This window comes from Alexandromys fortis, unplaced genomic scaffold, assembly GCF_014885135.2.
Source record: "Alexandromys fortis isolate MF-2015 unplaced genomic scaffold, M_Fortis_MF-2015_v1.1 scaffold_82, whole genome shotgun sequence".
NCBI classification, from domain to species: domain Eukaryota; kingdom Metazoa; phylum Chordata; class Mammalia; order Rodentia; family Cricetidae; genus Alexandromys; species Alexandromys fortis.
Window position 1 is genome coordinate 1,655,922 of NW_026067963.1, and position 15,617 is coordinate 1,671,538.

At 39.8% G+C, this 15,617-nt stretch overlaps 1 protein-coding gene across 2 annotated transcripts in view; it reads right to left on the reverse strand.

Annotated features, from left to right (window-relative positions):
* Nucleotides 1-15,617, reverse strand: part of Sos2 (SOS Ras/Rho guanine nucleotide exchange factor 2) — an 88,176-nt gene that overhangs the window by 59,958 nt on the left and 12,601 nt on the right. For both annotated transcript variants that reach the window (XM_050153682.1, XM_050153681.1), the window contains exon 2: nt 3,258-3,383. In XM_050153682.1, the coding sequence (XP_050009639.1) occupies nt 3,258-3,383 (126 nt within the window). The remainder of the gene's footprint in view (nt 1-3,257; nt 3,384-15,617) is intronic.

Genomic DNA, 15,617 nt, shown 5'->3' on the forward strand with positions numbered 1-15,617 from the left:
AGAGGAGAGGAGGGGAGGGGAGGGGAGGGGAGAGGAGAGGAGAGGAGGGGAGGGGAGGCGAGGAGAGGAGAGGTGGAGGGACGAGGAGAACTTGAGGGAATGGGATGGTTGAGATGGAGGAAGGACAGAGATGAGAGCAAGGAGAGAGATATCTTGATTGAGGGAGCCATTACAGGGTTAGCAGAAACCTGTCTCTAGAGAAATTCCCAGGAATCCAAAGGATGACCCCACCTAGGACTCTGGGCAATAGAGGAGAGGGGGCCCCGATCTTGACTTGCCCTGTAGTCAGACTGATGATTATCATAATATCACCATAGAGCCTTCATCCAGCAACTGATGGAGGCAGAGGCAGAGACCCACATGGGAGCACTGGGCTGAGCTCCCAAAGTCCAGTTGAAGAGTAGAAGGAATGAGAATATGAGCAAGAAGGTCAAGACCATGATGGGTTCACCCACTGAAACAGTTTGCCTGAGCTAATGGGAGCTCACGAATTCTAGTCTGACTGGGAAGGAACAAGCATAGGACCAAACTAGTTCCTCTGAATGGGGTTGACAGTTGCATGGCTGGGGCAGACTGAGGGGCCACTAGTAGTGACACCAGGATTTATCCCTACTGCATGTACTGGCTTTTTGGGATTCCATTCTCTTTGGATGAATACTTTGCTCTGCCTAGATATAGTAGGGAGGGTCTTGGACCTTCTACAAGGCAATGTGCCTTACCCTCTCTGAGAACTGGATGGGGGTGGGATGGCAGGGTGTGTAGCGGGAATGAGAGGAGGGGAGGGAGTGGGAACTTGGATTGGTATTTAAAAAAAAATCTAATAAAAAAGAAAGAAAGAAAAGAAACCAAGTCCTTTGCACCAGAGTAACGGGAAAGATGACATAAAGGCATGTAGGGAACTGGCCAGAAGCTCCCCACTGCAGGATCAGGGTAGAGTGGTTTTCACTCATTTAAGACTTGGCTTTGAGCCACCAGGTGCCCTACACAGTCATCTGGGAAAGTGCTTTTCAGCTTCAGCTGCTCAGACACCCAGAGGCTGCTGCTGCTGTGGCCTTACACAACCTGGCTATAGCTCAAGCCTGTGGCAGACCATGGTCTTGTACACATGGTTTTGCAGGCATGCAGAATACAAGAGTGATGAGGGTCATATAGGCTTCCACCCAGATTTCAAAGTAAGCAATGTGTGATAGGGTTAGGATTCCTGCAGGAGGCCCCTGGGAAGGCTATGTGTGAAGCTGTAAGAAAGTCTAAGTTGCAATGGAGATACCAGGATGTTGAAGATACCAGGTACGTGGAATATAGACTGAGGTAGGCTTCAGAGAAAAAGTCTCATCAGCTATAAATGGCAAGGCCACAGGAGTGTAACTCACTCTGGAGGCCGGACATGTACTCAGCTCAGTCTTACTCTGGTCCTACCATGCTTTTCTGCACCCCTCTTCCCCCTTTGGAATGGGCCTGCTCGCCCTGTACCACTGCATATTGGAAGTAATTTTCTTTTTGATTTTACTGAGGGTCACAACTAAGATTGCTTTGATCTTACTGGAAACTTTGAATTTAAGCTTACGAACAATGTTAGAACTGTTAAGAATCTTGGAAGCTCTGGAGAGACAAGAAGCATTTGTATTATGAGATGGCAAGGAGCCCTTGGGCCAGGGGGAAAGTTATGGTTTGAACGTGAAATATGCTTTATAGGCTCATGTGTTGGAATGCTTGTTGTTATTTTGGGAGGATCTGTGAGCTCTAGAAAGTAGGGCAAGCTGGAGAAAGTAGGTCAAAAACTGGACTTATACTTTCGAAGCTTATCCCTGGTTCCTCAGTCACCCCATACTCTGTCTGTCTACTGTGAGCAGGGAAGACTTCTTTCTCCCTGCTCCAATCCCACCACCATGACCTGCTCCATCACAAGGACCCAAACAGTTATGTACTGAACCCTCTGAAACTGTGAGTTGAAATAAATCCTTCGTCCTTTAAGCTATCCTCTCACAGGTATTCTGATGATAAGTATGAAAAAGTAGCCAATGCACACACTTTATTATGGATAGAAAATTGAGCTCTTTGTAACCTTTAGCTATTACTGCTTGTTTAAATTAAACTGCTTGGCTGTGTATGTATCATCCATGAAGATGTACTTTTATTCTCCATAGCTAAGAGTACAGCTACTGGGTCATATGTTAGACATAGAAGTAACTTTGGTAGAAACTGCCAAACAATTTTGCATAGTTGTTATAGTATTTATACTCACACTTGTAACATAAAATTCTAGGCAGTTTTCATATTTGCCTGTATGTAGTATAACCAGCCCCTTTCTTAGTTTTTTACTTTTGGTGGCTGTTAAAGTTCATTATGATTTGAATTTCTATTTTTCAGGTGGCCTCTGAGCTTTACCAATTTTTCGAGTGCTTCTAGACAATTAGAATATTTTTCTTTTTGAGTTTCTATTCAAGAATTTTGCAAATCTGGAGAGGAAGATAGGCTTTTTTGTTGTTGTTTTGGTTTGGTTTTTTGAGACAGAGTTTCTCTTTGTAGCCCTGGCTGTCCTGTAACTCACAGAGACCTGCCTACCTCTGCCTCCTGAGTACTGGGATTAAAGATAGGTGTCTTTTTCCCCTAGTCTGTCACTTGTAACATTTTGTATGTAAAGTTCAGGCTAACCTCAAATTAGGGATTCTCTGCTCCCGGCATGTGAGTGTTGAGATTATCGGCAACCTGGTTAAATACCTTTTTATTTTCTTAATTTTAATATTTAATAGTCACTGTGTTTTCAGTCATTGCTAAAACAGTATTTGCTTAATTCCAAACTATGATACTATTTTTCAGCATTTTCTCCTACAAACTTCATTAATGTATTGTTATATGTGAGGTTATGATCTCTTTAGTTAATTTTTGTCTGTCATAGGAGACGAGTTGCATTGTTTTCCCCTCCATTTATCCACACACTTTTTCTTTCAATTTTTTTTTTGTGGGGGGACAGGGGCTCGGGACAGGGTTTCTCTGTGTAGCCCTGGCTAGCCTAGAACTCACTTTGTAGACTACGCTGGCTTTGAACTCACAAAGATCTGCCTGCCTCTGCCTCCCAAGTGCTGGGATTAAAGGTGTGTGCCACTGCTACCTAGCAACTTTCCTTTATGTTTCTTGAAAATGAACTGAGCATATATATCACATGTAATTTCAGTGGCTTTAGTTTCCATAGAAATTTAGAATGACAAAGATGCAGAAATTAATTTCATGGGTTCTTTATGAAATGACATAATTTTTACCTCTACATCTTGAACAGTCCTTGGTTGAGCCATGCATAATTTATTAAGCAGCTGAAAAATCAGTTCTTCAATATAATAAAGGGACTCTTCATTAGCTGAGAGGGTGGGATGCACTTGTTCCTGAACCTTGAAAAGAGAAATTCTCAGTTAAGGCACTGGCAAATTAATACAAAAGGAGCAAATTCAATGAGAATCCTACATGTAGTCACTACTTTACTAAAATGGTCATATGCCAACATAAATATTTTTAATGCTAAAAATGTAAGGGTAGCTTGAGAGATGGCTAAGCAATGAAGACTCCCTGCCGCTCTAGCAGAAGACAACAGTTAGATTCCCAGCACCTGCATGGCCACTCACAACTGCCTGTAACTCCAGACTCAGGGGACCCATATGTCCTCATCTGACCTCCATGGGCACTGCAAGCATGTGGTGCACAGATATATGAAGCCAAAACACCCATACACATAAATTTTTTTAAAAAAAATTTAAATATAAAACACTATTTGTTGGTCTGTGTTCCTTTTTCCTAACTGTTTTTTAAATATTTTTAAATTCTGAGAATCTATAAAAAGTCAGTGGACCCTCCACTTCCCACTATTAAAAAAATGTGTTCAAGGCTGGGAAGACAGCTGTCAATCAAGTGCTTATCTTGCATATATAAGACACTAAGATCCATCCCCATAATCGAGTAAAAGCTGGGCGTGATGGTACATGCCTGTAATCACAGCACGGGGTAGGTGACGCTGGCTACGTCACTTGAGCTGGCCAATCAGCCTAGTCTACTTGGTGAGTTTCAGACCAGAGAGAGATCCTGCCTCAAAAAGCAAGATGAGGATTGATGCCTAAGGCTTGCACCTCTGGCTTCCACATGTACACACATGCACCCAGACACACCCACACCAATACATACACCCACAAAAATATACATACTCATGCAATCACTCAAACATCCCCATCCACATGACAAAGCATACTCCCTAAAATATTTTTGTTTCTTTTTTTATCTTAACCATTTATTTTGCTTTATAAATAATACCATTCAAAATTTCCACCTCCTCCCCTGCTCCCATTTCCCTCTTACTCCTTCACTCCCCCCTCCCCCTCCAGTCCTAAGAGAGGGCAGGGTACCCTGCCCTGTGGGAAGTCCAAGGCCCTCCCTGCTCCATCCAGGCCTAGGAAGGTGTGTGTCCAAACAGACTAGGATCCCAAAAAGCTAATAAAAGTATTATACATAATATTTTAAGAGAAATCATAGCTATCTTTAATCTACCTAAAATATCTACTAGAAGATTGTGAAAACTAGGTCCTGCGTCCCAGTAGTAGACAGAGATACTTCTGAAAACCCCGACTAGAGACAGTCTGAAGTAGGGCATGCTCAGTATTCACGTGCCCCTAACTGTCACTGCTCAGTTACAATTCCTTTGAGCTCTTACAGTTTTTTTTTTCTAAAGCTAGAACCTGGTAATTTAGCCTAATAATCCAGTGTGACTGGATATAAGAAGCACAGTAACCGTTACACCTGAATACTGCAAACAGCTGTTGAAAAGCACTGAGCGGTGCTCTCACTTTATGCCAAGCACTAAAAAGGATGTCACTACTATCGACACACGGAACATAACAGAAACCTTAAAGAGCCTCACAACTATTTCTGAAAACTGGTTCAGTAACTGGAAAACCTTTCCACAAAGAAATCAGAATGAGATAATTTGGTTATCAGAGTTTAGCATGAAATTTTTCCTTACACAGAGTAGAACACTCCTGAAAATTATCAAGGCATAAAACAATGTATTTTTTATAGGATTTATTTATTTATTTATACATACATACATACATACATACAGTATCCTGCTTGTAGACCAGAAGAGAGCACCACATCTCATTATAGGTGATTGTGAGCTACCATGTGGTTGCCGGGAATTGAACTCAGGACCTATGGAGAGCAGTCAGTGCTCTTAACCGCTGAGCCATCTCTCCAGCTCCCCAAGCAATGTATTTTTTCTTCTCCTACCCTCTAAGTCTGTGGGATAGGCGGAGAAGCTTCTTCTTTCACTCCTACATTAATATTTGTGTCTTCTTTTTTGAGCAATATCTCAGAGAGCTACTAACTTTACTAACCTTGTCAGGGACCAACTCCTGACTTTTTTCTATTTCTGTCTTATCTGTATTCTGCATTTTAGCTCTGGTGATTTCTTGAGATGGCTACTTCATCGTTGTTTTTAATCTTTTCTAATATATACACTGTCTATAAAAATCTACCTTTGTGAAAACTAAGATTTTTAATAAATTTTCATAATCAAAATAATTACTAATTTCTAATATACTTTAGAATCCAGAATTCATATACATAGAGATTTTTTAGGCTAAATATTCCCATGTAGCCTAGAGTGGATCTGCAGAGGTGTACTGTCAGTCCTGGGTTACACATGCGCTATAAAGATGTCCTGCATTGGGTCTGACAATAACTGCATGTAGTGTATAAAAACAAAAGCATACTTTGTTAGGTTTGGGGTTCTAGCTCACTGACAGAGTGCTTGCCTGGTACAGTCAAGGGTCTCAGTTTGATATCCAGAGCATAAAAGAACACAACACAAAATCTCATAACTTCCGGTTTTAAAGTTTGTCGAGACTACAGTCCACTATAGTTGGCATCACTGACAAGTTGTTCAGCATTTAAAGAAGAAATACAACTTACTCAGTAAACAGAAAAAGATTGACACACCTATTTTAAGATTAGCTTAGATAAAAACAAAAGACAAAAATGATATTCCATATGCCATTTTCATCCAAAAACTCAGAAAATCAAAATAAAATATCAGCCAGTTAAATTCCACTACACACACACACACACACACAAGCACACAGGTACGCAATACCACAAACAAGTTTAGTTTCTCCTAAGTAACAAAAGTTGGTTTAATGCTGGAATAATCAAGTAATATAATTCATCATGTTAACATATTAACAGAAAACTTGTATCCATGCCAAAAGATGTAGAAAAAGCATCTGAAAACAAATCCAGCACACATTCATGATAAAACTTTTCAAAGTGTTTCCTTAATTTAATGGAAAATTTTTATTTGTGAAAAGACACCTATAAGAATACTATATAGTAAAATCATAGTTTGCAGCACAAATTCTAATTGGTCTTAATAATAAAAACTCAGACTCAGATATAGGGGTTAATGCTGAAGATTGGAGAAGCAGAACAGCCAGCTACTAGCTCTTCCCTCTACCTCAGACCAAAAGCGCGATCCTGCCTCCACAAATCCTGACTGAATGCTCACTCTATGAATCTTCAGACTGAATATTGTCTCCTTATATTCCTCTCTCTGCCCAGCCATATCACTCTTGTCTCCACCTCTCTGGTGTTGGGATTAAAGGCAGAGGTCACCTTTGTGTGAGCTCTGTTTCTCTTTTAGACAGATTTAATCTTGTGTAGCCCAGGATGGCCTTGAATTTATAGAGATCCATCTGCCTGTCTCCCAAGTGCTGGGATTAAAGGTGTGTGCCACCACTGCCTGGCTTCTATGGCTAACTAGTGGCTTAACTTTGTACTCTGATCTTCAGGAAAGCTTTGTTAGATCAAAAACAAAATATTACTACATTAATTAATGATAAACTAGCAAAAGTTTGCCTCCGAGATGAAGAGAAAGGCAAGGCAAGGCTGCAGGTTGCTCCCCACAAACTGAAGGTAAGATGATGCTCCTGATGACGACAACACCACACAACACTGAACATGAGTTGGTGCTCTCTACCTAGAGCCCTTATCCATACTGCCTCCATTCCTAACTTAGAAGCTATCTCTAACAGATAACTGCTCACAAAGAAAAACTTAGTTTTTACCAACAGAGTCTCACTGGGTATAAGGCCAGGTCCCGTGCACAGTAGTAGATGGCCAACACAAAACGAACTCAGTGACATTTCTGGAGGTTCACTGTCCCATAATGCTTTGTCAGATACTTTATTTCTAGAGTCGCAGGTCTTCTGCACATATGTTATGGTGCCCAGTTTTGTGTTTTTATGGGATTTCTGCATGGATGAACGAACATGTCTTTCTTTTGATTCTTCTTTGGCTCTTTTTTATGCTTGTTTGACTTTACTTTCTCTTATTTTATTTCATCTTATTTATGTTTTAAATTCCTGTTTGTTATCTAATGAAAGAGAAAAAAAGTTGTAGACTTGGAAGAGAGGGAAGGATCTGAGAGAAATCCAGAATATATTGTATAGGAAAAATCTATTTGGGGGGCTGGAGAGATGGCTCAGAGGTTAGAAGCACTGGCTGCTCTTCCAGATGTTCTGAGTTCAGTTCCCAGCAACCACATGATGGTTCACAACCATCTGTAATGAGATCTGGTGCCCTCTCAGGCATAAATGCAGGCAGGATAGTATATAAACAAACAAATAAATATTTCTAAAAATCTATTTTCAACTTTAAAAAATTTAAGGAAAAAAAAAAAAGAGGGGCCAGCACTCAGGAGGCAGAGGTCAGAGATTCTGAGTTGGTGGCCAAACTGGGGGGGGGGAAAGGAAAAGAAAAGAAAAAGAAAGGGTAAGGACAATTTCTATTATTTCCACTCCACATTATATAGAGGTCCTAGCCAGTGCTTAAGCAAGAAGACAAAAGAAAGTATAAGAATCAGTAAGTAGGTCTGAGGGGTGGCTCAATAGCTCAGAGAGGTTGCTGCTCAAGCATAAAGGCCTGAGTTCAAATCTCAAGCACCCACATAGAAAAATCTTATAAAAAAAAAAAAGAAAAGAAAAGAAAAATCTTATAACCCCAGCAAAGCAGGAAGTGGAGACAGGAGGATCACTGGGGCTTGCTGTTACAGCCTAGCTCTGAGCTAAGGGAAGAGGATGGAGAATGCTTGACCAGGACGCCTCCTGTCCTCCTCTCGCTGCTATACACATGCCTACACACATATACTGAGAAAGAATTAGGAGCCAATTTCTTCAAAGTAAATCTCTTTTAAAATGTGCATACAAACATATTGTGATTAGTTCTGTTTTTCTGGGACTCCAGACTAATATACTCACATAGGACAAAACTACTTTACAAATAAATTATCTGAATTCATAAAAAACAAACTGTCAATTCTACGTACCATCAACAAAATAAAATTTTAAATAATAGCACTGATAATATAACTTTTAAAATAATGTGCCTTGTACTAAATCTTACCAAAAACATGACTCCTATTCAGAAAACTACACTACACTGAGAGAAATTAAAGATGAAACAAATTAATGATAGTATCTGCTTTGTGAATTATCAGGCATATGTATATCAATTCTTCCCAAACTAACGCATAAAGTTAATAAAATCTCAATCAAAACAACTTGCTGTAATTCAACTGACAAGATAACTTTCAAAATGTAGACAAAGAATATAAAAAACCTAAGAATAACTATCTACCATTTGCGATTTATTCCTTTACTCTGTATGTACTAAGCATTCTTCTGTATGCTTAATAAATTTACTCCTTCAAAACAAAAACATGATTATCATAGACTACTCAAAAGACCATATAAAACAGTTCAGCAAAAAATACAATAATACTGAAAACTATATAAAGCAATGTTTAATCCTAAAAAAAATTAATGAAAGACACTAGATTAAAAGAATACATATGATAAGTTTCAAGATAAGACAAGATTGCTGGGCATAGTGTCACACGCCTTTAATCTCAGCAGAAGCAGGTGGATATCTGTGATTCTGAGGCCAGTTTGGTCTACATAGGGAGTTCTATATATAGCACGTACAAAGGACTACATAGCGAGAGCCTGTCTCAATAAATAAAGGCATTACATTAAAGAGTAAAAAGACAAAGCTAAACCACTACTTAGGAACACATGGGAAAGGGGAAAGACTACTAAGAGGCAGTATCTTCCGGAGTATTTTACGCAGACAAATGACGGCAATGTGCCTCTACCTGAGCGGCAGTTAAATACCTACATTCTCTAATTGGTGTATTCATCCTTTATGTGCTTTCCAGTTTGTGTCAAATATTACCAACAAATGTTTCAAGTTAAGAGAATCATCTGGCAAGCTGAGATGATTTAACTGAGATAAATCAAGGAAATAAATTACCACTAAAATCTTTTTAAATAATATCCCTAGTATCCAATTCAATGAATAAAATTAAAATGATAGGATACTGGAGACAGAGAATAGATTACAAAACTGAGAGGGAGTGGATTACGCACATGAAGCATTTTAACTAGTTCCAGACAGTTAAGATCAGACACTTGACAGCAATGCTTTTGTTTCTAAACCCAACAAATTATCAATCAAATATGATGGTAAAAATAAAGGCCCCCTGAGACATGACATAACAAGGATATATGTATGTATGCGTGTATGTGTATGTATAAGTATGTATGTGTGTATGTACGTTTGTATGCGTGTATATGTATGTATATATGTATGTGTGTATAAGTATGTATGTGTGTATGTACGTTTGTATGCGTGTATATGTATGTATATACAGATATCCCACATACCACTTCTCATTAAGATTTTGATGTATACAACACTAAACTAAAATCAAGAATGAGAAAACCATGGGTAGTAGGAAAATAAAAAAAAATCAATATAGAAGAAAGGCTAAAGGGGTGCTCAGGATTAAATTAAATTATATGACAGAGTCATACAATAGGTATCAGGGTCACCAGTGCAGACAGAAGCATGTCTGAAGACTCTGAAGAACTGTCAACAGATGACATCAAGAGCATTCTTAACGGAACTAAAATTTCTGGAGAATCTTGAGACAACTGGCAGACATCCTGAGCTTGAGATTCAGGTCACAGAAAACTATGCAAACAAGAAATCAAGATAATTATTAGTGCCATTAAAAGCAAAAAGAAAAGGTGCTTTAATATAAAAAGACAATGAGTCATAATAATATAAGGATGAATATTAACTCAATCAAAACCAATATATAGCCATGTGGAAGGAAGGCAGAAAGGTACACATGGCAGAGGTTTGGGGAAAATATTTCCTCTCACACTTATGTAGTGATGTTTTATTTGTATTTTAATAAATAAAGCTTGCCTGAAGACCAAAGTGAAAAGCTAAGCCACTAAAAGTCAGGTAGTGGTGGTGCACACCTTTAATCCCAGGACCCGGGAGACAGAGGCAGATGGGTCTCTTTGAGTTCAAGGCCACCCTGGGCTACACAAGATTGATCCAGAAACAGACCCAGGTGATGTTGGCTCACCCCTTTAATCCCAGTGTTTGGGAGTCACACACCTTTAATCCCAGCACTAGGGAAGTGGAGACAGGAGTGATATGTCTGGGTGCAGAGAGGAATATAAACAGGGGAAGAGACAGGAACTCACTAGAGTGTGGAGTCTGAGGTTTGGTGGAGACGCAGTGCAGTCCAGGCAGTCTGAGGACCGCCCCTTCAGTCTGAGCTTTGGTAGAGGTAAAAGGTCTCTCTAGTAACTGACTGCTCTGCTTCTCTGATCTTCATGTTAAACCCCTGTTTCTGTCTCTGGGTTTTTATTATTCGTACTACACACTCCCTTCACCTGATGAGAGGAAACCTTGTAACATCTACACTGTACATGTCCACTATATTCTTGGTATAAAGGCCCCTTTTCGATTTATTTATATATGTATGTGCATGTATGCATACACACATGCCATGGCATATGTGGAGGTCAGAGGACAACCTGAGAAAATCAAATTCTTTTCTTCCACCACATTAGTTCAAGTTTTGCACTTGGCACCAGGCTTGGCAGCAAATGCCGTCTCAGTGACCATAAGAAATTCTGTTTCTACAAAAACTACTAGTGCAGCAGTAGCCATAAGGCTGCTCCAGAGCATCTGTCCAGACGGCAGGTCTGGAAACCAAGATAAGCCTAACTGGAGTCCACGTTCTCTGTGACTCCGAGTATGGTGAGCACCCTGCAAAGCAACTCTAGCACTAAGCATCTGGTTTCTTGTGCCAACTTCTTCATTTCAGGCAAGAAAACAATCTATGGCCATACCACCCCAAAGACACTTGATCTCCTCAAATAAGAGAAGTCATAAAAATAAACATGCCATGTTAAAATTGTCCTAAATGCTCTCAAAAAAAAACCCCATTAAGAATGCAGTGGAAGGGCTGGAGAGATGGCTCAGTGGTTAAGAGCGTTGCCTGCTCTTCCAAAGGTCCTGAGTTCAATTCCCAGCAACCACATGGTGGCTCACAGCCATCTGTAAAGAGGTCTGGCGCCCTCTTCTGGTCTTCGGGCATGCACACAGAATATTGTATAATAAATAAATAAATATTTAAAAAAAAAAAAAAGAATGCAGTGGAAGAGAACCTATGCTTGTACTTCCACAGGATTTATTTACCACCTTAAAAACTAAGAGACAATAAACAAAAATGACCACATCAGGACAAACAAACATCAATTTTTCAGAAAGAAGGATTAAAGTTATTTTCAGTTCTTAACAGTAGACTATCAAGTCAAATCAGACCTGTATTACAGTTACATTTTCAATGCCAGAAGGTATTTCCTTCTCCATACACTGTGAGCAGAGCAACCATAACATACATGAAGATACACTGAAGTATTTATTTAAAAACCGATTTCTAATATTATATTTAACAAAATACACATTTTTTACTATTTATCTTTTCCAGCTTTCCATATTCACAAACAAAAAAACCGTTAGTGCATTTGTTTGATCAACTAACATTTGCATTTCAAAAAATGTAGAGCCTGACTTTCTGACATCTATTCCAAATTCTTCATTAAAAATTTCTACAGAAATACAAATGGCTCAAATGTCCTTTAAATCCTGCATGGAGACCAGGGGTGGGGCCTGGTGGTTTTTCTTCTAGAAGTTTTATAGCTTTAGGGTTTACTATTTAGACTGGTAATCTATTTGAATTAATTTTATAAGTGGCACGATAATTCTGTTTATGGTGCATGTATTTATTGCACATCAACAGCTGGTCATCTCACCACTGTTAATGAATGGCATCTTGTTCTATTCCTCTGGTTTTGTTGATGAGGTCAGTGCCATCAGCTTAGGTGGCTGTGTATAGGGTGGGGAGCCTGTGACCCCAGCACTCTGGAAGCTGGGGGGAGGGGATTATTTTCAAGCCACCTGTTATTTAATGGAACTCTTGGTTTGGTTTTTTGATAGCTAGCTACTTGATAATGTTCGTTCTCCTAGATTTCTTTATCTCAAAGTTGTTTACATTATTTGAGGGCCTCTCTTTTTATGTAAGAAATCTGGTACTCAAGTGGCAAAGGCAGGTGGATCTCTGAGTCTAAGGCCAGCCTAATCTATAAAGTGAGTTCCAAGCTACACAGTGAGAATCTGTCTAAAAAAAAATCCTGGAGGTTTGTGGTGTGGGGTCTGTAATTTCAACATTCCAGAAGGCAGGCAGGATCAGGGGCTCAAGGACAGCCTTGGATACAGAGCAAGTTTTAGGCTGGCCTTGTCTAAAGAACTTGTCTTAAAAAACAAGAAACAAAGAAAAGCAAAACAACATCTTCTAAGTGTTCTCATTACGAATGAGTTTAAAACACAACTTAAAGAAAAAGAGCACAAGGTTGGTGAGAGGCTCAGCAGGCAAAGCGGTCACTGCCAAGCGACTGCCCATCTGGCTCCATCTTCAGGGAGGAAAGAGCCAGTTCCTGGGAGTTTTTCTCTGACCTCCCACATATCAATGGCAGCTGTACACACACCTGCCTTGTCCTAAATGAATAAATGTAATTTTAAGGTTTTTTAAAATAAAAATTTATTTCAAGAATCATTAAAACTTTAATGAAATATTGCTGATAGGAAAGACTGAGGACTCAGAAATATGGCTTAATTAGTAAGGTGTCTGCTGTGCAAGTATGAAGACCTAAACTTGGATTCAGACCCATGTAAAAAAGCTGGAGGCAAAAGCAAGAGCCTGTAATCCCAGAGCTGGGCAGGCAGAGTGCGAGGGGTCCCGGAGTTCATCTGACCAGAACCGATGAACTGAAGTGGCTACTTGAGGCCTAGCAGATCCCAGGGCAGCCAGCTCTAGTCCAGCTATCCTAAACCTCCAGCGAAGTGAAGCTGGGCCTGCGCGGGTGTTCCCTGCTGCATTTGCTTCCTGCCTTTTCTCTGGATGGTCAACATGGTTCCTCAGCACGGCCTCCCATGTCTCAGCCTACACAGAGCAGAGCCAGAGGGAAAGCTGTGTCTGGTATTCAGCCAGGAGCTTCCTCTTCTGAGTGAGTATACACCACTGGGACTTCCACCTTCTAGACCCACCATCTCCGAGGATGCCCCGGAAACTGTCTCCCCACCACCCCCTGCGGCACTCCCTAACAACTTCTTCACAGACCGGCAACCTTTCTCAGCAGAATAGCCCCGTGTGCTCTAAACTTACTCTCCAATCTCCAAGACTGTCCCCCCATCGCCCATCTTCTCCAATAAAGGACACTAACTTTACAGATAGATAAAAGTAGAAACTGGGCATCGTGGTGCATGCCTTTAATTCCAGAATGCGGGAGGCAGAGGCAGAGGTAGGCAGATCTCTCTGAGTTGGAGGACAGCCTAGTCTACAGAGTGAATTCCAGAGCTAAATAGTGAGACCCTGTCTTTAAAAAACAATAACAAATAAGGTAGGGAGCAATTGAAGAAGACCCTCTGCATGCATCTGTGACCTCTACCCACATGCCCACATGAGCATCTGCATATACACAATCACATATACAAACATGCACACATATATAAACACCACACAATACACACATGCACACACATACAAGAAGAAATTTACTATCTAAAGATACAGACTTTATTTTTGGATCAAAATACGCAGCAATATAACATACCAATTTCTTTCAAATGATCTATAAACTCAACAAAATTCCACATAAAATCTCAGCAGGCTTTTTAACAGAAATTGTTAACGTAGATTTCAAAGTTCTTACATAAGGAGAGGCCCTCAAATAAAGTAAACAACTTTAGAATAAAAGAAATATAGAGCAAAAACTATCAGAGAACTCTCTATCAAAAACAAAACCAAGAGTTCCATTAAATAACAGGTGGCTTGAAAATAGCACTCCCCTGCCTCAGCTTCCAGAGTGCTGGAATCACAGGCATGCACCACAATGCCTGGCCTAATTTCAAGAATGTCTATAAACAGCCATCTAAGTTGAGTGGCACTGACCTAATCGACAAAATCAGAGGAACAGAACAGATAAGTACACATATGCGTATGTACAAGTCATTTTTATACAAGTGTAAAGACTTTCAGCAAAGAAGACACCATCTGTCCACGTGTAACATACCGTAAACAGAATTATCGCATCATTTATAAAATTAATTCAAATAAATCACCTGTCTAAATAGCAGCCCTAGGGCTGGAGAGATGGCTCAGCGGTTAAGAGCTTTGCCTGCTCTTCCAAAGGTCCTGAGTTCAATTCCCGGCAACCACATGGTGGCTCACAACCATCTGTAATGAGGTCTGGTGCCCTCTTCTGGCCTGCAGACATACACACAGACAGAATATTGTATGCATAATAAATAAATAAATATTTAAAAAAAAAAATAAATAGCAGCCCTAAAACTACAAAACTTCTAGAAGAAAAATATAGAAGCCAAGCATGGCCATACACACTAATAATTGTAGCATTTAGGAGGCTGAGGCAGGAGCCTCACAAATTTGAAGCTGCAAAACAATTTCCAGGCCTGTCTGAACTGCACAGTGCAGCTGCCTCATAAAACCAAAATCAAAGAAAAAAAGAGGAGAACATTTTTTTCTAGTTTGGATTCAGCAATGATTTCTTAGGTATGACATATCAGAAGCATAGTCTTAAAAAAGATTATATAATGCTTCATAAAATTCTGGATTTTCCAGACCAGCCTGGACTACATATAGAGATTCTGTCTCAAAACGAAAAAAGAAAAAAAAAAGTTGGTGTTAAGAGACTGAAAATATTTAAGACTGGAAGAAAATCTCTGTAGTTTACATATCTGATAAAGGACTTGTAGCCAAACACAGAGATTCTCAAAATTCACTAAGAAAAACAAGATGGGTATATTATGAACAAATAATAGAGAAAGCTGCAGAGCCAGCAAATCATAAGAAAGATATGCAACATCGCTAATCATAGGGAAGCACAAACCAAAGCCTCAAGACACCACTGCACAGACATTTGGGGGCTAAAGCTAAATTATTAAAGGCCAGTAGGAGGTAAAGTTCTGGAAACAGTGATTTATTTTCTTCTTTTGCGGGGCAGGCTTGTGGTTAATAGTACCAAGAACTGAACCCAAGCCTTCATGCATGCTAGGCAAGCATTCTACCACTGAGTTTATATCCAGAAGTCCTTTCTGTACATGCTGTTTTAAGACAGCATCTCATTAAGTTATGCAGC